General features: G+C 39.9%; 1 protein-coding gene across 1 annotated transcript in view; it reads left to right on the top strand.

Annotated features, from left to right (window-relative positions):
* Positions 1 to 20090, top strand: part of Lim1 (LIM homeobox 1) — a 30767-nt gene extending 10677 nt beyond the window's left edge. Inside the window, 7 exon segments of the mRNA XM_018451628.1 lie at positions 7106 to 7338; positions 12098 to 12125; positions 12127 to 12308; positions 14855 to 15096; positions 16099 to 16384; positions 16814 to 16981; positions 19121 to 20090. Coding sequence (XP_018307130.1) covers positions 7106 to 7338; positions 12098 to 12125; positions 12127 to 12308; positions 14855 to 15096; positions 16099 to 16384; positions 16814 to 16981; positions 19121 to 19263 — 1282 coding nt within the window. The 3' untranslated portion in view covers positions 19264 to 20090.
* Positions 20091 to 26012: the final 5922 nt, after the last annotated feature.

Raw genomic sequence — 26012 nt, 5'->3', positions numbered from 1 at the left:
TTGTATCGTGCGAAAAAAAGAGGAAGAATGAGAGAGAATTAGGAATTAGGAAGACATGAAAGGCATCATGTTATGCTTTATTGATAAGGATACCAAGCAACCTGGTTTATAGATGGTGTATCTTTCTGCTTAGTGAATTTTGTAAAATCAAAGTACTTGGAGATTTAAAGTTAGATCTTTGTAGAGTATTTTCTATTTTATTTCAGTGTGAAAGTTCCTTCTTAAATTAAGGATTAAGAGATTGTAAACTGATTATAAAACACACAGAGTGAATGAGTATTTGCATGTAATAATGAAAAGTATTATATTTCTATAGTATCTACACAGTTGGAAAAAAATGTGTTTTGAATGTAACATAAATCGCATGTCCCAAACGGTCCACTCAAATTTTTGAGTTAATTTTACACAAGATGAATATGTTAGAAGGTAACACAAATATTATGTAAGAGAATAAATACAAAAAGAAAGATAACATCGACACAGTTTGTAAACATACCGTGGGAATATATTTTTTTTCAGAAAATTAACATTTATGATATGTTAAATTAATACATATTTCATTCATTTGTTTTAGAATTTACGTTTTAAAACACATTATTTTTAAGTTACTTGTTCATTTACTCATAAATTGTGTCATTTTGAACTAGGAACATTGAAGACCCACTAAGAAACATTGAATATCAATTTCACAAAAAGTCTCTAAATAACATATAATCATATTATGTTAAATTAACATTCGAATATGTTAAAAAATTCAACACAAACTGTCAACACAAATATGAATGGACTGTTTCCAACACAAATTTTTTTACTGTGTATATATTAAAAATATAAATATATATAATAAATATTTTAATACAGAAATCGTTTTCATTCTTTTTCTCTGTTTTGCTTTCTCTGTCGGTATCATACTAAAATAAAACATGAAACAAAAAATAATCAATAATCACTGATTAAAAGCTCTCAGTTACAAGAACCGATTATAAATGACATGGCATATGATAATATTTATATTTAATATATTACTTTGTTATCTAGCTCTACATAAAACATCATTTTGATCAAGTAAATGAATTCATATAAAAGAGTCCCTCTGAAATTAATGTTTTATAAAATTATTGGTCAGTTAAACGGCACTCTTTAATATTCGTTTTTGAGAGTCAAGTGCATCCGTTGTTACCTGCTGCGCCACGTTTATAATTCCGACCGAAATAATTCCCTACGTTGCAAAAGAAGCGAATAACAAGAAGGGACCTTCTCGAGCATCCGTCTCAGGATCGTCCATAACGTGAGACACGTACCGTTCGTCCGTCTGTCCGCGATATCACACGGATACACTCGCGTACCCGCTCTCTCGGGTCCGTGGCAAATCGCGCCCTGGGTCCACCCCCTTTCTTTTTTCCCATTCGGGCCCGCCTGTCCTATATTTCTTGCTCCGCACTGGAATTCCAGACGCGGCTCTTTACGCTCTTCTTCTTAAGGGAACCTCCCGATTTCCCCCCTTAGTCCCGCTACCCTCGAGTTTCGTTCCTCCCCTTAACACACACGCGTGGGACCACGTAAGCCTTTCTATTAATGATTTTTACGGCCTGCCTTCTTCTGCTGGAACTTTCTTTTTTTTTCTTCTTCTCGACGAAGACGAACCTGTCTTCTCTTGGGAGAGAAAAGAAAGAAGGGAGACAAAGATTCAGTATATTATAGAGATGCCCCCTCGGGGTGCAGCGCCATACGCAGTTGCGCTGCAGAAGTCCGCACGTTCGCGACTAATTACTATGATCAATTAAATAATCTCTGTAATTAGGCCGAGCTGTGGACGTAATGATGGTCGTCATTGTCCTCGTCCTCGTCATTATCCTCGCCGTCGAAAGCACCACTGAGATCACCTCCGGCGCAGCTTCCGCGATGATAGTTTCGTTGTTCGGACCGTGAGCGTTAATTCGGACAGCTTGATGGATAGTTCGGCGAGAAAAAGCGCGCCGCGTCCGGCTGATTACAGGACGCTCTCGCCAAGCGGCGTCTCGCAATCACGCGATCCGACATCCGAGTTGATCGATAAGGGGCACTCCCTCGGCTTCTGCCGTGGAAAACTGCCTGTTCTTGTTATCGATCCGAACGGGATCGCTATCGACGGATCACGATCGATCGCGAGGTTAGTTTGTGAAAGAATTCGCCAATAAATTTGCAGCGAGATGTGGATATAATAATAATAATTTATAATTTTGTAATGCATGATTTTTCTAATTAAAAGAATTTTTTAAAGCAGGAACTTTACTTAAATAGGAATTTAGACAAGAGAAACTTTTTAAAACCGAGCATTGATCGTTTAAATTCAGTGTCAATGATGTGAACCAACACTGGATATATCATACATTCGAATTTTCAATGGTATTGTTTCACGTTTCCTAATTATCATGGTCAGAATATCGATGCCAAAAGTATTCAAAGAAATACTTAGCATTTCTAATTGAATGATAGCATTTATATGTTGATGAATGACGCTCGTCGTTCACTCGATATCGCGATGACTGGTCCAAACGCAAATGCGGGTCGCGAAACGTTTGCCGCGAAAAAATATTATGCAATACTGACGATAATCAGCGACTTTTTGCGTACCGCTGTTTCCTGCAAAAGGATGTGGGTTGTAAGGCATTTGCGCCGTAAAATAGATCGTAAGACATTAGCGTGTGTGCACCGATAAGGCACTTGCAGCTTTTTGTTTTACATTTTGTTATTGTTCACAGCTGCCTGACGCAATTTTTAAATAATAATTCTTTTCTTACTTTATAAGAGAAAGAGAAAGAGCAAGTATTTTTCTCACTATGATTTTCTTTTTCATTTATGATTAATATATTCTTTAGATTATAAATAAAGAAGCTTAAGGCGGTAATCAAAGCGACGCTTTCCCAGATCTACTTATTGTTCCATTTGTACATATGCGTCCTTATGAGAGATAATCTCGATCAGCGTTCAATGCGTACTTTTACGAGAGATATCCATCTTGCCTACGAGAGGAGAGAGTTGGAGTGCTCGAGCACGATGGACGATGAAGTCCCGACGTAGGCAAGTCGCGGCGCAATACGGAACACAATGTTGCTGCAGACACGTGCAGCAACCTTTGATATTCACCGGCTATGCGCGAGCAACCGGGCTCCACCTAAACAAGAGAAAGAGAGCTGTATCTCTTTGAGATACACGGCGCATTTTCCGTGCTTGACTTTCTCTCTTTCTCCATCTCTTTGTCTCTTTCTCTCGCTCTTTCTTTTTCATTCTCATTCTTCCTTTTCGCGAAATGCACGTCAACCACGGGACGTAAAATATTTCAGAGGCGGTTAAAGGCTGCGGTGGGAAACCTCACAGAAACGCTCGCGGTATGCGAAGCGGATTAGAGAAAGAAGCTACGCGTTGCGTCAAGTTCTTGGGTGCGACGAACACGATGAATAATTGCCGATTCATCAATGGCTTCACGCATATTTGAGATCTATCCGTCTGTTAAATGGCGATAGTGTCGAATTACGGATTCGCGCGAGACGCGGCAATGCGATGATAATTAATATCGAAATGAATCCCGAGAAAAATTCATCAAGATGGCAAACGTAACACGCGAAAAATGAATTTAAAAAGAACGAGATACCCTCGTGATGAAAGGCGTTTATTTAGCTATTACAATTCAACGTTAACAAAATGTTCTAATAATTTATTCGTTTAGTGAACGTAGTTCAATTTGTCGTTTGCATCATATAGCGCGTTCCCGCCTCTATTAACTGAAATATTTAATTTCCATTAAAGGCAAATTAATTATCCGATGCACTTTCAATATGTCACACACAAAATGTGATTCTCGCATCGTTTATTAGAACTTACTGTGTGCGATGAGTTATGAAATTTTTATTTTTTCTATTCATCCGTGCTACATTCCCTTTCTTACTCTATGCGAGATGAAAGTCTTCTTATACTCGTTTCTATCAATGTAAATTAACTTTAATCTGGGTTCAACTTACTCATCTTTTTCTAATTCGGACATTAAGTCTAGTTTTTAATTTTCTGGTTAACTTATGATTTATTATCTGATTAACTTAATTTCACTTAAGATATGTATAATGATAATATGTAAAAATGTATGTTTTTTATTTGTGATTACCAAACTGATGGTTTCATAGTGATAATTTCAAAAGTTATTCTACACTACAAAACCATCAGTTCAGTGATTAACTATAAAAAATTATAATTTTTATATTACCATCAGGTTAAGTACCTAACCATAAGTTTATCAGAAAATGAAAAACTGGACCTTATTACAATAATTTAAATCATACGTGTATTGCGACTTTCGGACGAGTCCGAAAATATTATGAATAATACGTTCGAGGATTAGAGGTGGACCGCTTAGCAATTAGCGGGGAGGTTCACAGAGCATTAATAATTCACGCAATTCATGAATTAATTAATATCGATTAACGACGTCGCACGTAAATACGGAATGTAAATGTAACATCGTCGCACGTTTACGATCGTTTCTTCCTCTTTTTTTTCTTCTCTCGACAGCGCGGCGACGCGTCGCGAGACGCCCCGCACTTGCATTCCCGTCGGACGTCACGCGTCCACTTGGTAATAAAGCGCGGCGAATTGGGTCGCTTGATACGGCACCCGGCAGCAGTCAATAAAAGGAGATTCCACGGGATTTATTGTGCGCTCAAACGTCGATGCACACTGCGCCTAGACGCGAACGCGCCGCGACCGTCAGGTACACCGAGAACAATTAGGCTAACAATGACTCTTAAGCAGCGTCCGGGTCACGGCTCCCCGTTGCGCCTCCTATTTCTACATGCTTTACGAGTAGTACGTACTTTTTATGGTCGATTGCGCGATAATAACATTGTTGAATGAGAAATTCAAGTTAAAAAAAATTGCGATTAATAAACTGTTTTACACTTTGTCCCTTTGTTTCCTTTTTTTAGATACACTTTAACGTTTGTAAACTAGCGATTGTATGAGCAATTGATAGCGTTAAAATTTCAGTAGCCATTTGTGGAGTAGACATTAAATTAAATTAACAAAAGACTATGAGTTTAAAATCAGACTCACAAGTATAAATAAAAAAATATATATTTTACAGTTAAATAAACATATAACATATGCAATATGTAAAAGTAAATTGCAGTAGTAAAAAAGGTGAGAATATGAATAAAAAAATTTAGAAGAGGATTTCGATTTTTATATTCGCAAAATAATACTTAACTCTTATTAACTTTTCAATCTCAACACCTTTGATTGATGCTGCTAATGGCGTAGATTACAAAGTATTGAAAGGCAGGTCGATAAGTATCGTCCTACCGAATTGCTAATAAGCGACCGATTTCGTGATCTCTCCGACGATCTGCCATCCGCGTTTAACTTGTTTATTGTTGGCGTAACGACGACGGGATGAGGAAGGGGGATCGATTGAGACGTCCGCTCCTCGGAACACGCCAGCCCTAAGGGCTCCAGCTAATTGCTATAATTAATTGCGTGATTGCTATAGTTAGATCGATCCGGATTGCCAGTTAGAAGAGTGTAGCTTCTGCCACTATAATGATACAGTCACAAAGATACCTATATTGGCTTGACGATTGTTCCGGCTCGATTGAGAAACGCGTCAACCGGAAAAGTTGCAAAATCTGACCATTCTTCCTATCCTTTCTATTCTTTTTATTATTTCTTGTAATCTCTCTCTCCTATAATTTCAATATTTTATATACAGTTATTATATTTTTAATAATTATATAATTTCACTAATTTTTATTTTGCACACGTGTATAGACATAAATACTGTTTAGTATTCTATAATTCAATATTTTTATAATTTTCAAAATTTATTTCTACGATTTCTTTATTAGTTTAATTTCGTTAATTAATCTTTATATAATTCTACATTATGTTTCCTCAATCTTTTATAATTCTTCAATATGTTCCCTTAATTTATAACATAATAATTTTGCAATTTCTTTGAAAGATTACATTTTACAATTATGACAGCACTAGCATGATTAGTTTTCAATGACGCAACGACGAAGTAGAAGAACGTTTAATGAGAGATCGGTAAAGCGTCTGAAAAAAGCAAGGCGCTTAACGATTCGGCGAGAAAGAAAAAAATATCGGGCGGAGCGGCGGTGCGTTTTTACGACACGGTAGGGCCTCGACTTTTTATGCCGGATCGGAACATTAAACCGCCATCTCTTTAAAAGCACTGTATTTCTTTCATCGACGTTGCGGTCCGACTGAGTTACAAACAGAACTTGTAACTTTCACATTCTATGACTTCTACAGTCAACTCGGACAATCGAAGGCGTTTATTGAACGCGGCGTGCGTCAACCCTTCTTGCAGTCGTCAAATAATTTCGGTGTACAACACTTTGGAATTTCGCGGAGTAAATTGCAGATTAAAAAAGATCGCGCCTCGCTATTTTCCGTGAGAAGTCTGTTATCGAGCTGAGAAATATGATCCATGGCACCTTTGAGAAAAATCATCGACAGCCGCGTCGTACGTGTGATAATAACACGTTGCGTGGCGATACTTGTGGTTTAATGATTAGGGGTTCGTGTTAACTCGCCATGACGAAATTACAATGTCGCGGGATAGAGCATGTCTTCGCGAAAAAGAAAGAAAGTGCGAAAAATCGCAAAATCGGAGGACTTATGATTAACTTCCCTCGATATCTTTTATGTTTAATACTAACCTTTCTTAACAATTTCGCTAGGCGTCCTCGCTGAAACATCGACAAGTTCTGAAAAAAAATTGGAAAATTAAATAGGATTATCTGTAGTCTAGCTATAGTTTAGAAATACGGAAATTTTCCTCCCCCGCGGAAATTCCATCGTGACGTAAACTCGCAGCTGACACTGGACAAAGGATGTTTTAGTCTCATGGTTTTAGTTTGTAATTCAATATAGCATCGTTAATATCTTTTTATATTTAGATTTTAAGAAAATCAAGATACACTTTTTTCAATAGAAATTTATATCTCTTTATGGCGCAGGAACAAGCTCTTCGACACTTCGGATACCCACGCGCTCATTATCCGTCTTTTCATCAGTACACTAGCAATAAATCTGTATTATGCCCTTCTAGGCGATACGGCACCAAGTGCGGCGGCTGCCTCCAAGGGATAAACCCACAGGACCTTGTGAGGAAAGCGAGGGACAAAGTTTTCCACCTGAATTGCTTCACCTGCCTGGTGTGTCGGAAACAGATGAGCACGGGCGAGGAGCTCTACGTCTTGGACGACAACAAGTTCGTTTGCAAGCAAGACTACCTGTCGGGCAAACCGTTGCCGGACACGCATCACGTGCACGGTCATCACGGTGAGCCAAAACTACCCCTCGTTATTATCTTCAGTCATCTCGCATAACAATATTATCTCGACACGATCATATTATCTCACTTATTTATACATGTTTAAATCCCGTGACAAAAAAGCGACGAAATGAAGTTAATTTTTGCATAATAAATTCGCGTGTAATTCGTGCAGGAAATTAAATTGCAGCTACGTCAAATAATTAGATTCTTCTATTATCCATGGTGGAGTTAATAAATAATTCTACGATCGAAATAGCAAACAGAATCGAGAAAGTAAAGTTAGTCCACGAAGAGGAGGCACTTTGGAGTATCACAGTTCGTCTGTGTACACTGTCCGCTCCGTTTACAGATCGATTCGTCGTGGGATTTAAATTTAAACGATATCCTGAGAATCCACGTGGTCTCCGTGGTCTCCGTGTTTGTCTATACTTATCTGTTATGAATCGATATCCAGACTAATCTCGTGCTGCTTTTAATCGCTGATGTTCGATAATATGATCGCGATATTTTAGAGATTCAGCTTTTATGTATACGTTAAAGTTTGACAATTATATCATTTTATTTATTTTTTTAAGTTGGATATACATGTCATACACACGTATTAACATAACCTTGTATTTTTTTATATCAGATACAGATATTATCTGGTATGGATATTTATTAATATCGATGTTTTAACAAATCGAACTTAGCAATGTGAAATTTTCACTCTTCATCCGCGACTTGGATATTTGAATTTTAGTGCAGATTTTTATATTCTTCCGGACTGTATAAAAATTTGAAAAACTTCTTACTTGTGAAAGCTTTAACAATGAGTTTGCCATAACGGAAGTCTTTTTTGAATTGTATTTTAGTTATTTTTTATAGATTTAAATTTATTAACTAGAATACATAAAAAGTCGACTGCGCCTTTAAAGTTCAACATCATCGGCAGAGGATTAATGCTACTAAAAAATTAATTAATATTATAAAATTGTAAAAAGATAAGTTGAAGACTTAGGTCCTGCGCACAATGGAGGAAATATTAAAGGAATAAAAATAAGTATTAACATTTTAATCTATCAGAAATTAGTTATACCGGAATATTTCTGATGTATTCATTGATCCTATTCCTAATATTTCCTCCATACTGCTTAAGTAATAATCGTACTATTGATTACTCTGAGATGTCAAAGTTATTCGAAAGAAAAATTTTCCTAACGAAATCTCTTTTCTTATTAATAAAATACAATTAATTTAAAAAAGCGAATATTTTAGAAACGTATTAAAGGCTGCATATTAAAGTTTCGGTCTTCAACGGCACGGCCTAAATACGTCGTGCGAGCTGTTACGCCGCGATTTCGACGTGGCACGTGGCTGTCAGCGGCACGCGGCGATCGATCGCGGCTCGAAAATTCGCGCGAAATCGCGTTTGGCACACGCTCGACTCGGTGTGCAAACAAAGTCAACGCACAATCGCCTTCCATTATATCGATCTCCGCACCGCTGTCACCGGAACGCGGCGCCGCTGTCCAGAGAGGGGTGTATTATCGCGACAGCTCCTCCTCGCTCGACCCCCTGTCTTCTCTCGGGTCTCTCGTTCGATCTCGTACGAGCGCGTTTTACGATCGCCTCCGTCGTTTTCGTTACCGCCGCCAATAAATAATTTTATCCGCCGCTCGCGAGAAAGAGAGGAGATCATAAATTATCGCGCGAGCTCGCCGCTTCGCCGATCCTGAAGTCAAGCAGCAGCCCGTTCTGATCTTCGACGTTCTGTCGGAGTTTTATCGAAGAACCGGAAAACCGATCTGCCGATGCTTCGATGCCGATTGAAGCAGAAGGAATATCCGCGCGTGTTACAGAACTACTTGGATGCTTTCTCTAAAACAAAATATGAAGAATTTCAGAGAGAGTGTTGCGTTCAACAGAAAAAGCAGCTCTGTTATAAAGTTTTTTAATATGATTGGTTTATACATTTAGATCCAGTGAGAAATTAAGAACAAGAACCAATTACATTAACGGATTTTATAACAGTTGCTAAGCTGCTTTTTCTGCTGCGAACGCAGTCAATATTCAAAAGTTTCGATATATTTGTTATACACGGTACGTGTTAATATCATATAAATACGAGGCATTGATATCCCTTTAAATTCGAGCATTCCTACAAAGACCGACGGGACCCATTTCTCGAGTGGCTCAGAATTTCGGGATTTATTTTTTCGAGCGGCGAGGTCGAGGGGGTCACAGTTCAACGCGCACGCCGCCACGGATTTCACGGAGTCAGGATCAGTTTAAAAAAAGAAGGGTGGGACCGACGGGGCAAGAGGGGCGGAGAGAGCAGGTTTTTCACGGGAGTTTCTACCCCGAATAAGAGAGAGAGAGAGAGAGAGAGAGAAAGAGCGGCAAGCTGTGAAAACAGCGTGGCGCGTATGCCACCGTGAACCACCGGCCGAGAAGGGAGATAGAGAGAAATGAAAACGATAGCACGAGAGAGACGGCAAGACCAGCTCGGTTTCACGAGGGCCCCACTCGTATATAAGCCGTGAAACGAAAACCGAAAGGTCGTTAGGCAGGGGGCGAACCTTTTGTCGTTCCGTTGCCGACGTTGCCGAAACCGCAAAACGCACCGACAACCCGTTTTCTTCTCTCTCTTTGCCCGGCCGCCTTTTTCTCCCGAGGATCTCGGAGGCCCGACGGACCCCGTTGTGTGTTCGCTGTACGTGAGACAATGTCGTGGGACAGCCGCCGAGCGCGGGAGAGCGCCGCGAAATGATTTACGCCTCAACCGCGGCCGATTTGGCCCGCCGATTCGCTGTCGATGAGTTTCGCGTGAAGCATCATCGTCATCACCGTTGACGTGTTGTCGGCGTTACGAGGGATCCTGGGGCGCATACCTGCGGATGCAGGAACGAATACGTAAGCCACGTCAAATGTCAACTCCGAGAAGCTGCCTTCGCGGAAGGATTCTATGATTTTTCGGATCGGTTCCGACGTTTTACAGCCAGATTTCGCAGAAAAGGATTAGCCAATAGGTAGAAACGAGAATGCAGTAAAAATCGAAGCGAAAATAAAGTAACAATTAAAAGTTATTACTTATGTATAAATAACAAAAGTATTAATATTACTGAAAAATAACTGTAAAATAAGATGTTTTCTTAGCGTGATCTATGCAAATACATTTATAAATAGATTTATATTTATTCGAATCGTATGCACATTAGATTATTAATATATAAATGTCTTTCGTATCTATTTTACCGTCTTTACGAACACCACCGATTATTTTTTACCACCGTCCTCAATTACTGATTATTGATAACTGGCGAGAACAATAGAGGCAGGTATGGAGGACTGTTCGAAATCTTCATCGCGTGGAGAACGAATTCGACGCGCAACTGGGGGCAGAATGTTGACGCGAGCCTTCAGGATGATTTCGGGCCGATGATTAAGCGACATGACCGTCTTGATGCCCGACACTTTTTCAACATTAATCTCTGCCATCCGCTCGGCCATTTGCCGGTTGTCGAATCCGCGGCCATCGTTCTCTCTCTCTCGGTGGCGCGAGACGAGAGCACGGTAATTATGCTCGTAGAGACGATTAATATCCGGAGACACCATTTTTTCGGCGGTTCCCGTCGTAAAATATATTGCGTCGGGAATATTTCGTGCGCAACGCCGCAATTAAATCTGGAAGGCAAAAGCCGACTTTCAAAGCGCTACTTGCCGCTCGCACGTACTTTACAATTGAGATAGCTGCAATTAAATTACGCCCGAAAAGAAATATGTAATTGTTTGAACGCGTTTCTTATAGTTTTCGAATACAGAGTATTAATTTATTGTGACGTTAAATATTATTATTACACTTTCTGTCAATAAAATGCAATTATTATCTCTTGATAAATCACAGAACAATTGCATCGATATGCAAGTAACTCATTTTTAATCATGCTACTCACAAATGTATGATACGTAAATGTTAATATCGATCGTAATATCGAAGGACAATCGATTCTTTTTTCCATTTCGTACAGATTGATCATCGTCGGTGTGATCTTTCTTCTTTCAAGCGAAAATTTTAACAGAACATTAATTAAAAATTACTTAAATAAAACTACTTACTTGAATATTAATAATATCCATACCATGACAATTTATAATTTATTTCTGCATGTTCGTTAAAAATTCAACCGCTGATTTCGAAATTTTGCAATTGCACAGAAGCGATAAAAAAACATTTTCCGATTAGCAAATAATTCAAATTTTTTTATCATCTTGCAAGAGTTTTTAAGTTTTTTTATATATTATATAATTATACAATATATAACTTCAGAAACTTCATTCATCAGAGACTTATTATCATTAGCAGGATTGCAACAAAATTGAAAATCAGGGAAATCAGGAAAATGTCAAGGAAATTGAAACTGGTCAGGAAAATCATGGAAAAGTAATGAAATTTTAACATGAGAAATTTGTGGCAACCCTGATGAAGTCTGTTCGCGTTGCTTGCATTTTTTACATTCAGCATCTTCGCTTTCTCTCTTCTCAACGAATATATTTTTATCTCGTTTTAAGTGCAAAATTTTTGAAGATTTCAAGCAACGTGAATAAACCTATCGCTTGAAGAATCTTGTTGATGGCAATTGAGGTATTTCGTTACACTTCTGTGCAAGCGAGCGAGCTGCGACGATACACGAGTAGAAACTGTCGCAATCGTTATTTTCGAAATCGGCAGTTTGTTGGTCGATGTTATTAAAAAGGCCGGTGTCTCGCGTCGTTCACGAGCAGAACCGTCCAACCTGTCGGCAGGCGGAGACTTCGGAAGACGAGGACGAGGACGGTAGTGCTCACCATCACCATCACGATTCGGCCGTACGTGGTGCTCACCTCGGGACCCACAACATTGGCCCGGGTAGTACTGGTGACCAGACCGTTGGCCACGGTGGCGAACTACCTCTCGGCAGCGATCCCTGCAAGCAGGAGGACTCCGAGGATCAAGGTAAGTCCTAGCTTACTTGCTGAAGATAAGGCAATGAGATATCTAACAGCGATAGCGACATGTTGCGTAATAAAGAGGTTTTCTTTCATGCAATTTTCTCTTTGAAAAAAATATTATTTATGAGAATTATTTGATGGTAGAATAGTGTGCGCAAGTGTAAAAAAATCAGCCTTGTATTAAGTTAAATCGATTATTCTCATGAGCCAGAAACCTTTTAGAGAAAATTCTATTACTTTAATAAGTATATATAAAATAAAATTCTATTAGTTTTTTTGAAAAAGAATAGATTCTTTTTTGATTACCCGATAGGCGCTATAAATATTTCTTTGTGAATAGCTTGGAAAGTTCTCTTTAATCTCTTTAATCGCATTTATAAGCGATGTGTGTAAGCGATATAAAATATAAATATTGCAAAATGGAGATACATATTTTTACGATCTAGACAGTTTTACGTAGCATTGACTGTCTCTGAGTAAAACAAGAAAACGTCTTTATTACGTCAAACGCAAAAGACGAAAGATAAATCTCGCAAAAAGAAAAGTAATGAAGGATCGTAAACGAAAGTCAATATCGCGCAGCCAAGCGTAAAGGGCAAAGTGCATGCGTGAAATATCTAAGCTGTCATCTCGATTACAGTGATTAGACATTCCGTATGTATCAAATACATACGTGTACTTACGTATTAGCAAACTGCAAGCTAACTATAAGATCATATTCACACGCCGTAAGTTACTCTACAGTACGCGATCAAGAGCAATCGATTAGCGACTTGATCGGGCTACCCTCGGAGCTACGCGTCACCATGTCACCCTTGGAGACCTTGCGAGTACGAATTCGCGGCATCGCGACGTCACAAATCGCTGAGGGCTTCGCCAGGAGCTGTCTCGAGTCCATTATATCGCTCCTGCTCTTTTATCGCGCGCACAACAATCGGTCCTTTAGCCATACACCAACTAGCTTCACCCTCGCACGAGTCTCATACAACTACGCAATACAAGAGCCTCGTTGCCCACGATCGGGGCGGTAAGGAGGGAACGGACGTCTTCACGAGGGGTGGCCCTAGTAGTGCGGTGACACTGTCCAAACATTTTCTTTGTCCCGCGGTTAAGACCTACCCGGTATACACATATACGTATAATGTATAGATTACCGTGGAGAGCCGGGGACTTATATATGCATGTGTGTGCGTGTATGGTGGCACTATTCGATGTGCACGCGTATGTGCGGGGTACGGCTTTCAACGTGCGCGCGCGGCAGCAGCCACGATAATCCGATGGGGGTTTCGCATCGCTTCCGGGGGATTGGCTCCGATTGTTGTTACCTCGATCCGACCGATGAAGATACCGGGATACACGGGGTGTCCCAGACCTACCGCGTGGCCTCTCAGCTACGATTACCTCAACAAATCTACAGTCGATTATCCCTCCGTGCGCGTTTGTCGGGAAGCCATCGTCCGCGCTGAAGTCCTTGAAATGTCCGTTGGCTTCCATTAATGTTGACATTTTTTAAATTTAAATCAAATAGAAATTAAATCGATTATGAATTATGTGTTAGATAAAAGTTGTAAAAAAATTAGTAATATCGTCGCATGTTGAAACTTGTTAAAATCTTTTAATATTAAAAATAATCATCATTACATACACACACACACACACACACACATTATTGAGACCGTTTAATATTCATATCGAGACACCCGTTAGTTGTGCGTGATAGGCTTCTGATCTTCTTGATCGACAATACGTTTTTTAAAAAATTGAACTTTAGCATTGCGGTACGAGAGATCGCAACTCGACGGGCGTCATTTAGAAACTCCCGTAACGCAATGATGACTTGTGTCCTGAAGATGACAAGTCATTTCTGGGTTACCGACGAGTCACGCGTCAGCGGATACGCATAGTTCGGGATTAAGAAACTGACTATCCCTCGGCTTTCGACGACTGAGTAATAACAAACGCGGCGTAACACTGAAAATATTGTGTCAGCCTTTTTTTTTTCAGAGATGCCGATACCTTTACAACTTGTCTCTATAAATCGTATGTGAATGACAGCTTCGTTTTTGTTAAAAATGAGGGTTTGAGGATACAGAATTAAAGGAACCATTATTTTGATCAAAAAATAATGGTTCTTTAATTTTAGAAATTTAGGTCTAATGATTATCGGGCGATTTATTTTTACTTTCATTTTGCAGAATAAATTATATCTATTATCCTATTTATATAACGCAGGTAAAACTATAATTTAGAAGAGAACAAATTGTACTTTACGTACTTATTAATTCTGGCTGCCAGTGCAACTCAACTCAGGAATTTCGGGAAACAGAAAGCGAACGAGTCATCCCAGAAAAGTCCATGTCCCTATCTTCTCGAGAATTAGGTTCCCTGCCATTGTATTTAAAGCGGGCAGACATGAAACTCGCTATCGCGAAAGACACGAACTTCTCGTAGCGGCTGATTTCGCTGGCAATCGTTAGCGAGTTTCGCGCGAGATAGGCCCCAGGTGATCATACGATTGTGACGTGGCAGCTCGGCTTCGATCGGTTGAAGGTTCCCTGGACGGCGATCCCGAGACGAGGGACAGTCAGACGGAGAACAAGAGCCCGGACGGCGGCGCCGGTGGTGGCAGCGGCGACGGCGGTGCCGGCTCGAAGCGACGCGGCCCACGGACCACTATAAAGGCGAAACAATTGGAGATCTTGAAGACGGCCTTCTCGTCGACTCCAAAGCCCACCAGGCACATCAGGGAGCAATTGGCGAAAGAAACCGGCCTACCCATGAGAGTCATACAGGTGAGAAAGGTGTCTCTCTCGTCACATTCGCGTTAAAATTTCTCTCGTTCTCTCTATCATTGTATCTACTTATTTTCTCTTTGTGAAAAGTTTCTTTGCGAAGTTGATCGCGCTATTATTTAACTAAACACTTTGATAACTAAACAAAGAAAATCTGCGTTTTGTTAAAACTCACCAAATGAAGAGAATAGTTTTATTATATTTAAAGAAGTTTTATTACACTTTTTTTTTGTTACACTTTTACAAATCTTAAAAAAATCTTTAATTAAGATGAAGTCGATAATTGAATAATAATAAATAAATAATAATTATATTTTAATGTAGTAAGAATAATAATTTACTTTTCTTCTCACTATCAATTTTTGTTACGAGATTTGCTACTCAGGCATTCAATTCTCTAGCTTATGAAGAGAATTGCTATTTATATCGAAGTGAATCGCGATTCGTGCTATCGGTGATGCTTTTATGCGGCTGGCATCTAAATCGCTGTTAAGAGCGATGCAACGCTCAGAAATCCTTCGCCATCACAAACAAGTAGGAAAAAAACCGCGTCGACAAACCACTTGCCGCAGAATAATTCACTCGGCACGTCATCATATTTACCAAGAAATAATTTTGCGACAGAATCGTCGGTTAATTCACAATGTATCATCGATAAAAAAAATTGTTTACCATGATCTTCTCATGTCTTAGAGAGAATGTAAAAGAATCTTAAAATAAAGTGGACTAAGAATCGCATATTCTAAGACCCACATTCTTTTAAAACACTGCCTCTATAGTTTTATATAACAGTGATGAAATATAAGAAACGGAAAACAATAAAGAGATACTGATGATGAGTATAATTTTTTACATTTTTTTAAAAACTTCTCATACTCTAATATCCATTCTTAGAGCAATTTATATTGTAAGACAACCGTGCTCAAAATCAAAAGGCAGCGAAGGAAAGGGAGACCATCGTTAAATAATTCAGCGATTAAAGAGGCGGCTCGCTGGTTTCAGGTCTGGTTCCAGAACAAGAGGAGCAAGGAGCGCAGGCTGAAGCAACTGACGTCGATGGGCAGGAACCCCTTCTTCGGGGGCTCGCGCAAGATGCGCGGGTTCCCGCTGAATCTGAACCCAGGCGCCCTCGGAGGCGAGGATGGACCACCACCCGGTTTCCCGTATTTTGGCCCGGATAAGTTCGAATTCGGCTACGGCGGCCCGGTGGCCTTCCATCACGAGTTCTTCGGCGCGCATCCGCCCCCGCATCCGCACGGACCGCATTTTGCCGGTACGGGAAATCCAGGTGAATCTCCTGCCGTCACCGATGATTTAGCACCTTTTATATTAAAGATAAAATAAATTCTAGTCTTGCGTTTAAGACAGAAAAATGCGAAACTAGAATTGACGCGAAAACTTCGAAAATATCGAAGATCTTTTGTTACGTAAATATTTCATCAATTTTTTGTGTCTTCTAAAATCGAATTTCTGCATAGAATTCTACTATTTTATTAATCATGTGGCTTTTGTTTCGATCACAAAAACTTAAAGTAAAAAACGGCCGATCTCTACGAAAGACGAAGCCCGGAGAGTCTAGTCCCGGAATCTCGCGTAATTATAATAAACCTCGAATCAAGTAGGTAGGCCCCCGCGATAATTATGACAGCCGGTTTCGGAGATGGCCGAGCGGATACGAGATCCCCTCTGAGAGCAGTACGTAATCTGTTTCTGACAGGCTTGGACCCGGCCAGTTTAGCGGGCATGGCAGCCGCAGTGGCGGTGGCAGGGGAATACCCACCTCCGGGCGCGGGGGGCGGCCCTCCGGAATTTCTCACGGGGCCCCCCGGGCAGGGGCCCCCTGCGCCCACCGGCGGCAGCCCCGGAGAGTTCCTGGCACCTTCAGGTAAGAAAGAAAGAGAGAGAGAGAGAGAGAGAGGGAAATATCCCCTCCGAACCATTACCACCGAAAATCGGTCGAATCGCGATCGCCGATCTACCTTGGGTCTGCCCGCGAGCGGACTTTATGTTTGCGCTCGCACCGATTTATTAGTGTTGTTTTCGCGATGCGGCGGCAACCATTAACTCGCAAGCGCTTGAAGGAGATCGACCTGCTTCTCGCACCAAAGAATAATATTCCGCACGGGTCATTTCTTTATAGACGTCGAGTAACTTTTTTCCTCTGAATTAAATATCAATATCTTAATATATCAATTTTTTACTATTTAAATATATATTAATGTCTGTCTTCATTATTTTTCTCAATTTGATTTTCGATAGTACGCAAATCAGTAGTCGAGAAAGAGATTATATAATGTTCACTTTGCTTGTTTCGTGACGATTATATTCGTGACGATTTATTATACACATCTTTGTTGCCGTGTCGTGTTAATTAGGAACGCTTTAGTCTCGCGATATCGAATCGAAACTGTTTCACGCTATTCAACATTTCACGTTGAAATGAAAATTATACGTTGCTGTTAACCTTTCGCACGCGGTATCATTTTTATCGTGCAGCATCGCGCTTATTATTCACGTACCGTCGCAATGTTATTTCGTGCACGAAAGACACGCGCGCGAAAGAGATTTCTAGTCGACTAGGATTTTCTACAACAAAGTTGCACTACAGCAGCGTGAATGTCATTTTCTTCTGAGCCTGTCGTATGGATAATTGAGATCTGGCAATCACCTGGCGTGACCTTTTGCGATACGTCTAATATTGAAATTCACATTTTCTAACGCGCGTCAGATATGCGCGCATATGCGTCTTATCCGACTGTCACCGGCGTATCAATCAAGTCACACATATGCGCGTTATTAATTCGTCGAGGAAAGTGCAGTTAGTGATAGTCGCATTAATAATCATAGTACTTATAAAGCAGCGTTTAATGTTGTAACTAACGTGGTTTCTGGCAGCTTGAAACCAACTTTGAAAATTTCGCAAAACACTGGTACTTTTATCGTACTCGTTAAAATATATGACAGCAAAATGTTACGTTACATAAAATGCCTGTAAAAAAATAATCCCAAGCAGAACAAAAAGTCATGATTACATCAAAATGGCGTCGAAATGGGTTCAAAATAATTATTAAAAGTCATTTTCCGATCACTCATGATTCATTTTTACGTCACTTTGCCGTTTTCGTAACCTGTTGTTCTGCTTGAGAACGGTAATATTCGATTAAAATAAAAATAAAAATAATTTTACGCCTCCAAGAATAAATCAAATATAAGTAAGATGCCTACATGAGCCTGCGCGGTTATTGCTGTGTAAATAATATATTTATAAGTCGATGAGATATAATTCACAAACAATTGGAGTTTACTCATCTACGAAATTAACTGCAAAGTTTTCGTCTTTGGATTTTGAGTCTTCCTCAATTGAAACGTTTACAGTTAACTTCCAGTTTAAACAACTTAATTTGCAATTAACTGGTAAGTACATTTCAATTGCTTGCGAATTATATTTTATCGCCTAATAAATATATTATTTACATACCAATATCCGGAAGTTCATATAGACATTTACTACTCATATCTATAAATATTCGAGTTTTAGAACTATCGATAGATTCAACATCAAATTGTTTTGGATTATTTTAAATATTTATGATTATTCAAGACTTTCAAGACTTTCAAGAATTTTAATACATTCAAGAATCCGATTTCGTGAATTAAGAAATAATTTGTATTTATCTATGATCGAATAATATAAAAACTTTTAAAAACTAATTTCAGAACTAATCCAGACTTTCATTTGCTGTTTTTGTACGACGAATATGGCATGCATGCAATAGATGAGACAAAAAGAGGAGCCGGTGGCAGTCGTTTTTATTTAAAAAATGCAACAACGATGAGATGTATAAAGCGTAGTGCAGCTCTCGAAGATCGCGTTAATATTTATAAACTGCCGGCGGCGGATTGTCTCGCCGACTTTCACGGGACTTCCGGCCGCCGGCTGGGTCCGTCGCGTCGCGTTGCACTACGCGCTGTGGGATTTAAATCTTAATTGGCATCGACGCCGTGCGCGTTCGCTTGTTCCCAGGTGGAGGGCAGGGTAATCCAAGCGGCGGCGGCGGCGGGAACGGCGGTGGTCCGGGTGGCGGTGGCGGTGGCAGTGGTGGCGGGGTCGCGGGCGGCGGGTTCCTGGAGCCGCACCAGATGCAGAGCGAAGGGCTCGCCTGGTAGTACGAGTTTTAATTAACGTCCCTTTTATGATAATAACAATTCCGCCCGCACGCCTAAAACTGAACGGGATCGCGAGAACGCGCCGCCGAAGCGCGAGAGCGAGAGCGAGAACCAGGAACGGCGACGGCGACAGCAACGGCAACGACGACGATTGCTGCGGCTGCGACTGCAGCGATTTCGAGTCCGGAGGGCGACGGAAGGCTCAGCGCTTCGTTGCTTTCCTTCCTACTCCTAGTTTTTCCGTTTCTATTCGTCCCTGTCCTTTCCATTCTTTCCGTTTCGCGATTGCGATCGAGTCATGAGAAATATCGACTCGCTCTTTGTGTAAGATATATAGATATGAAGCGTTTGTCCGCGCGCCTCGATTCACAGTTATCGTCGTCGACGCACGGTCGACGCTTATTATCGCTATTGATTACGCACCTCGGCGCCGCGACGCCGACGTTACTATTTTCATTATTATTATTAATATTATTAATTATTGATTATTATTATTGTGTATAAAATTCGAAGATGTCCCTATCGTGTAATATTGTACCCCTCCCTGTTGATTATTATTTTCTTTTCTCGACGTTACTTTGGAGACACCCTGTAGATATCTGCTGTTGTACACCTGATAATGACACGCGTACACTGATCGCTAGACACGTACACATTTTACACGCAACGTCATACGTGCATACGAACAGATACACGGATACACGTATCCACACACTTGGACATGCGCTGTACTAATATTATCATTAAAGTATAAATATAAATAGGAAACGTGTAATTTGTATCTGTTAAGAGCGGCGAAATCGATGTAAATACACGAGGAACACTCAGAAAACACTCTATTCTCTCTCTTTGCTGAAATGCGCGCGTGCCGATTTGCGCAAGACGGCTGGACTTACTCCACGAACTTACGCCACCGAAAGTAAAACAAAATATATATATATATGTATACTGTGACACAACATATAGTCATAATATATATGTATATTTTGACGCAACAACATCAAGCGACAGATCGAAGAAAGAGATGCGCCGCCGCGACGCATAACGATTATAAATATTATTATAATAAACCACCTCGTATTTCCGTATGCGGAGCTGTGCATTTCATTTCCTTCTGACCGACGCGTGACAGTTTTCCTTCGACTGAGCGAATGACATTGTGTAGGACAGAGGAAAGTATTTGACTAATGATAACACAGGTCTACAAAAAAGGGGGTCTTGGATGTTGTCGGGAAGCTGTGGGTCATTTCCGAAGTAATTTTCTGCGTAGAATCCGAATCTGAAACCAGAATTGGCCCATCACGTCAGGATTTTGAGATATTAGGGGATATATACTCGAAAAATGCGTTTTTATGCTACTTTAGAGGTTATGTACAGGACGCAACCAATTTTTTGGGTCTTTTGTGCTATTTGCATCATTTAGTAATATTCTTACCCTTCAAAATGAGATATTGATCGACTACCTACGATTTTTTTTCGCCAAGTTACGGGCATTTTAACCCACTTGCGTAACCGTTTTTCCCGTCTTTTTCGTTCCAAAATGCATATTTATTATTTGACATATTAAATATAACAAAAACTGTTAGGATCATTTAAACACTTACGCGGGGCCATTGTTAAGACAGCAAACAGTCACAATTGTGACTGTTTATATATTAGGACCTTGAATAACGGACAGCGCGTCTTGTGCGCTGCGGCTCTGAGTGCAAGGCGTCTACCAACTTTAAACAAATCATTAGTTTTAAACTTATTAATGCAATGAAAATGAAACTTTCCAGAACATTTGTTCATATCCGAATGAACAACTTTCTCGCTGAAAGTTTTAGGATGCTCGAAATTCGCTCGATAAACGAAGCACCTGAATGCATAAAAAAGGATATTTTGCAGGTGTGTATAAAAAAAATAATAAGTTGTTTGTTTATTGACAAATATCGGTTTTTCTTTCTTCACTAGACGTGGAAAACTCTAATGATCATAACTTCGAAAATAGCAAAAAAACGCATTTTTCGAGTATATATCCTCAAATATCTCAAAATCCTGACGTGATAGGCCAATTCTGATTTCAGATTCGGATTCTACGCAGAAAATTACGTCGGAAATGACCCACAGCTTCCCAACAACAAAACCTTGTTGACCTGTGTAATTAATGATATATCGCGCAAACATAATTCATTATTTGTTTAGCAAAAATGGTCCATTCATTAATTAATTCTATCTTAATCATGAGATACAAAAAAATTAGACGATTAAGACATTAAATTGAAATGCTAAATAATATTATTTAATAATTATCTAATCATATATTTTCGAATACTCGTCCTTACGAAAATATTCGTACAGTCGAATTATTCGTAAAATTTAATGGACTTAATCTTTTTTGTTTAAAGTCTGTCGCTCCAATAACAGTTAATATTGATCGCAATCAATCGATCAAGATTGGCAACATTATTGACGCGATAGATCCTTCGATTTATGCTAATTAAGAAAGCGTATCTGTGTAAGCGATCAGATATAGATAACGGTAGACGGTTACAAGAAACCGTCTGACGACGGAAGTTAATAAGGTAAGTGACCATTTACGTTTTTTTACTGGCGCGTGTCACCGTCTTCGATTTCCTTGCAGATTACAATCAATGACAGACGTCATTCGGCGTGTCACTGTCATCACGACGATTTTAGTAGCATTATCCTAATGAGCTGCGACGTGATACTTCGCTGTGGATTCGATACACGTATCGGGGGAACAGAGAAAGTCACCGAAGACAGTTTATCATACCTGTTAGTAGCGCGCGGCGGATCGCACCTTTAAACAGGACGAAGAAATTATTAGTTGTCACGCGGTAAAGTATTTCGTAGATATCAAATGGCAAAGATGACTTGCTTGTTTCGAAAAGATGAAATCCACGTGAAGAGAAATAATAATCGCGGTGATCCGAGAAATTTTGCGATGACTCTCCATTTTAAACCGAAATCAATTCTTCTCTCATATTCGAGAGAGGCGTGTAGTTTATAAATTGTGTCAGGTTTCTTGCGTATATTTGCATATGCTTTTGGGCGCAGCTTTCGCGTGCAGTTGTCACGTTTATATGCCGCCAATCAACTGTGCCACATTACGCTGCATTACGTTACGCCACGCTAAATGTGTGTGTACCTACGTCGCGTCGGCTGGTTCGCACAGCGTGCGCTTTTTTCGCGCGTCAAAAAGCGCGTTGGACTTATTCAAAAGGCAATCCGGCTAAATACCGGAATGACGTGAGCGAAAAAATTCAAAGCGAAAAGCAGGTACACGCTCGCCGCATATGATGACGTAACAGAATTACAACAACGGCGCCATATCCCGCTTGCAAATCCATCGCTGAAATTCCGTTGAAATTTCGTTAAATACGACATTTACATTCCACAGCATTTCTTATTTTACACATCGTGATTTACATTTTTTTTTTTAAATAATGTCTATATCCTGCCTTCTCTCTTATTACGATAAAAAAACCTTTATTGATATCGAATTGATAATTAAATTTAAATGTGAGTTAATTGAATTTTAGTTTTTAAATCTTTCTTATAAAAATATTTTAAATAATATATTTTCAAAATTTTTAAATATATGAATTAACAAAGTGTATATTATTTAAAATAGACTAAAGAGAGAAAGAACGAGAAAATCGATAAATTAAAAAATCTAACATGTCTTTACATTAACAATTCATAAAGTAATTTATATCTTTAATTGAAAAATTTCGCAATTATCGAATCTTCTAATTTTTAAAGTTATAATTGTTAATTAAATCTAGTAATTAAATTTATTACTATCATGGCTATTGATATCAATTTTTCAAATACATTCTTCTGCGTCTTTCTTTTCTCTTTTTTCTCTCTTAGAGGAAGATGCCCTTGCTGAAGAGCGGACGAGCTCAGGTGGCGCGCGCGCGAGTCGAATCCTTTTCTTTCCCCAAATCGCCGGTCGTAAACGCATCTGCGACTCGCATCGGCCTGGACATCTGGTGAATTCGATTTTGATGTGTTTCTGCGACCCCCCGGGGATCAGGACGGACGTTCTCCACGTCGTATCCTCGACACAGCCCCGCTGGGGCCTCCAACGATGCCGCCGCGTGCATGTCCCCATGTGTTTCGCGTACACAACGTATATACACAAGTTCCTACCCCTGGTGCTTGTTGCAAGTGCATCCGCTAAGTGTGTGCACAGAGTCGGTGATGGTCCCATGTCGCAGTTTACGGCTGCGCACGAACGGTAACGAGGTTTCGTTTAGATTTAGAGTAGGAGTGCTGACAAGAATTTCATTAAGAATCTGAAGATCAAGGACCCAAGAACAGAAGGATTTACGATCCTTCTTATTTAATTTAAAGAACCGATTTTTCCAGAAAATTTGTTAAAAATCCCTCGTGTAACGCGCGCGCGCGCGCGCGTTACTCTATTGACCGTCAGTTATCTTTCATTTTTATTTTTCTTTTAAAAGTTTTTTAAAGGAAAGCATTCGATTTGATTTCTCTCTTTTCCCATTTGTTTTTCTTTGAAACCCTTTTTTAAAAGAAGTTATAATATTTAATGTCATTTCTTTTCAGTATGCATTATATTTACACATCTTTAGTGACTCACAATTTTGTCAACAAACTTTTTTTTACCGATACACTTTGTAAAATGAATAATTTAACGTCATTAAAAGCGCTTTGTTCTCTCCAGAGAATTTTTGCGCGCCACTCCCTTTAACTGTCCATGTGGAAAAAGTATGGGGTGTAATCTACCCAGAGAATCGAGCACATGCAATGTAACGCGCGATGTAACGACGTCGACGGAGACATCGGCGTTCCGTGTAATACGTGTATCCTACGCGTCTTCTGCGGGATACCTCCCGGGAGATTCGACAGATGTGTAGTCCGCCTCCGTACCCCAGGAACTGCCATGTCTCCCGCGGGAGTCCTGCAGGGACAAACCGTCCCTAGGGGTTCGCACCCCCGGTTTTCGCGTATCCTTGTGTTCTTCTATTACCCTCGTTTACACGAAGTAAGAAAATGAAAGTGCAAACTGAAGCAAGCCGACCGCATTCTTACACACTTATTATACATATATATCATGTATATACATCAGCAGAATAAAAATCTAATTAAATCCCACCGAATTCTACCGCGATTATCGAATGTTAATTAGCCATGGTTTCGAAGTTTGAATCATTACGAAAGTATAATGAAACTTTCTTGCACTATTAAGCATGCAACTGATTTTACTAAGCCTACGAGTGAATTTTATTTAATTACATATAAATAATTGCAATTACAAGCAATGACAAATTCTTACTATATTTTAAGATTTATTTAACTTTTGGCTGTTATATGGTGATTAATATTTGTCGTTTATCACGACGGCATAAAAAATACGCCATGCCAATAAATTTTTTCTCCCGTGTGTTATTAATATTTAAATTTTTCTAACGTGATATTTAACAATTTGCAGATTTCTACAAACGCAGATTGCGGAATCTTCCGCGTCTGGAAATTATTTTATATTTAAAACCTCACAGAAAATAACTTTCACAGTGACGCGAACTACGATACAAAGGTTATCCTTATCATCGATAATAGCGGCTATACATTCATCGATGCGTATCTACTCGTCAGAGAGACGTTCGAGGAGATATGTAGAACAGGACGATGAAGAGGGATTCCCAAGGGGTGGTAGTACCAGGGCCAAGGGCCAAGCGCCGACGTGTCACAGTCCAACGCGCTCCGCCGATTCGCTCACGTGTCTGCGCACGTGTCGCAAAACGAGCCCCCCCGTCTGTCATCATTATGCAAGGAGGCCATACAAATCACGCCCCGCTTACCGCGGACGCCTTCGTCGCAGGCTCGAATTAACGTGACAGAGCTTCGAATTTACCCCTGAGACCACCCCTCCGATCGTCGGAGTACCGACCATGAATCTCTTCGTCCTTCAAGTTCTCCCCAAAACATTCGCTTTGAAGAAGCCGTCGCTGGTTACGACACTGCCCGATCAATTTAGAGACTATCGCTTTGATATAAATTATGCAGTTACGCACAGGTACAGTTTAGCGAAAATGAAACTAACATTCGAATTATATACAATTTAATTTCTTTTCAACATTTACAAATTAGTAGTTAATAATATTGGTTATCAAAATATATAAATAGTTTTTATTATATATAGAAGTCTTTTTATTATGAGCTTTTATAATTTTTATTATAAGGATTTTTTAATGAACTTTTTGATCGTCGTGTTCAATATTAGTATTCACACATATTTCCTGAATTCTTCTACAATTCTCTATAAAAAAAAAAAATAGAAAAAGTTCCTAGAGATGCGATTCAACGCTCGTATGATTGCGATAGCGTCATCCATTTTATTCCGTTCATCCCACCAGTGATATCGTACATCCCACGCATAAAGTCGCTTCGTCACTCCGGTGGAATCCCTAGCTTCTTGGCTCGTGCGTCTTTCTTCTGGGATTCTTTACGAATTCGGATGATATACGAGTCGGGTGACGTCGATCCGCGAGGATGGATGCCACAATGGAGACGTCGAGTAGTAACGTTGTCATCGCGAACGAAGAAGAGAAGCATTCGTGACACGATGCTCGTACTTATTTCCGTTTCCCCTCAAGCGAATACTCGAGGGGCGAGGGCGGGTAGAAACAGACCAGAAGTCCGTCCAGGCAAACAGACGGAGAGACCTCCTGGCGTTTCGTCTGAGCTTAGGCTAATCCAAAATCCGGATTACC

The sequence above is a fragment of the Mycetomoellerius zeteki genome, unplaced genomic scaffold (assembly GCF_001594055.1).
Source record: "Mycetomoellerius zeteki isolate Tzet28-1 unplaced genomic scaffold, Tzet1.0 scaffold316, whole genome shotgun sequence".
Lineage (NCBI taxonomy): Eukaryota > Metazoa > Arthropoda > Insecta > Hymenoptera > Formicidae > Mycetomoellerius > Mycetomoellerius zeteki.
This window is presented reverse-complemented; position numbering and strand designations above follow the sequence as displayed.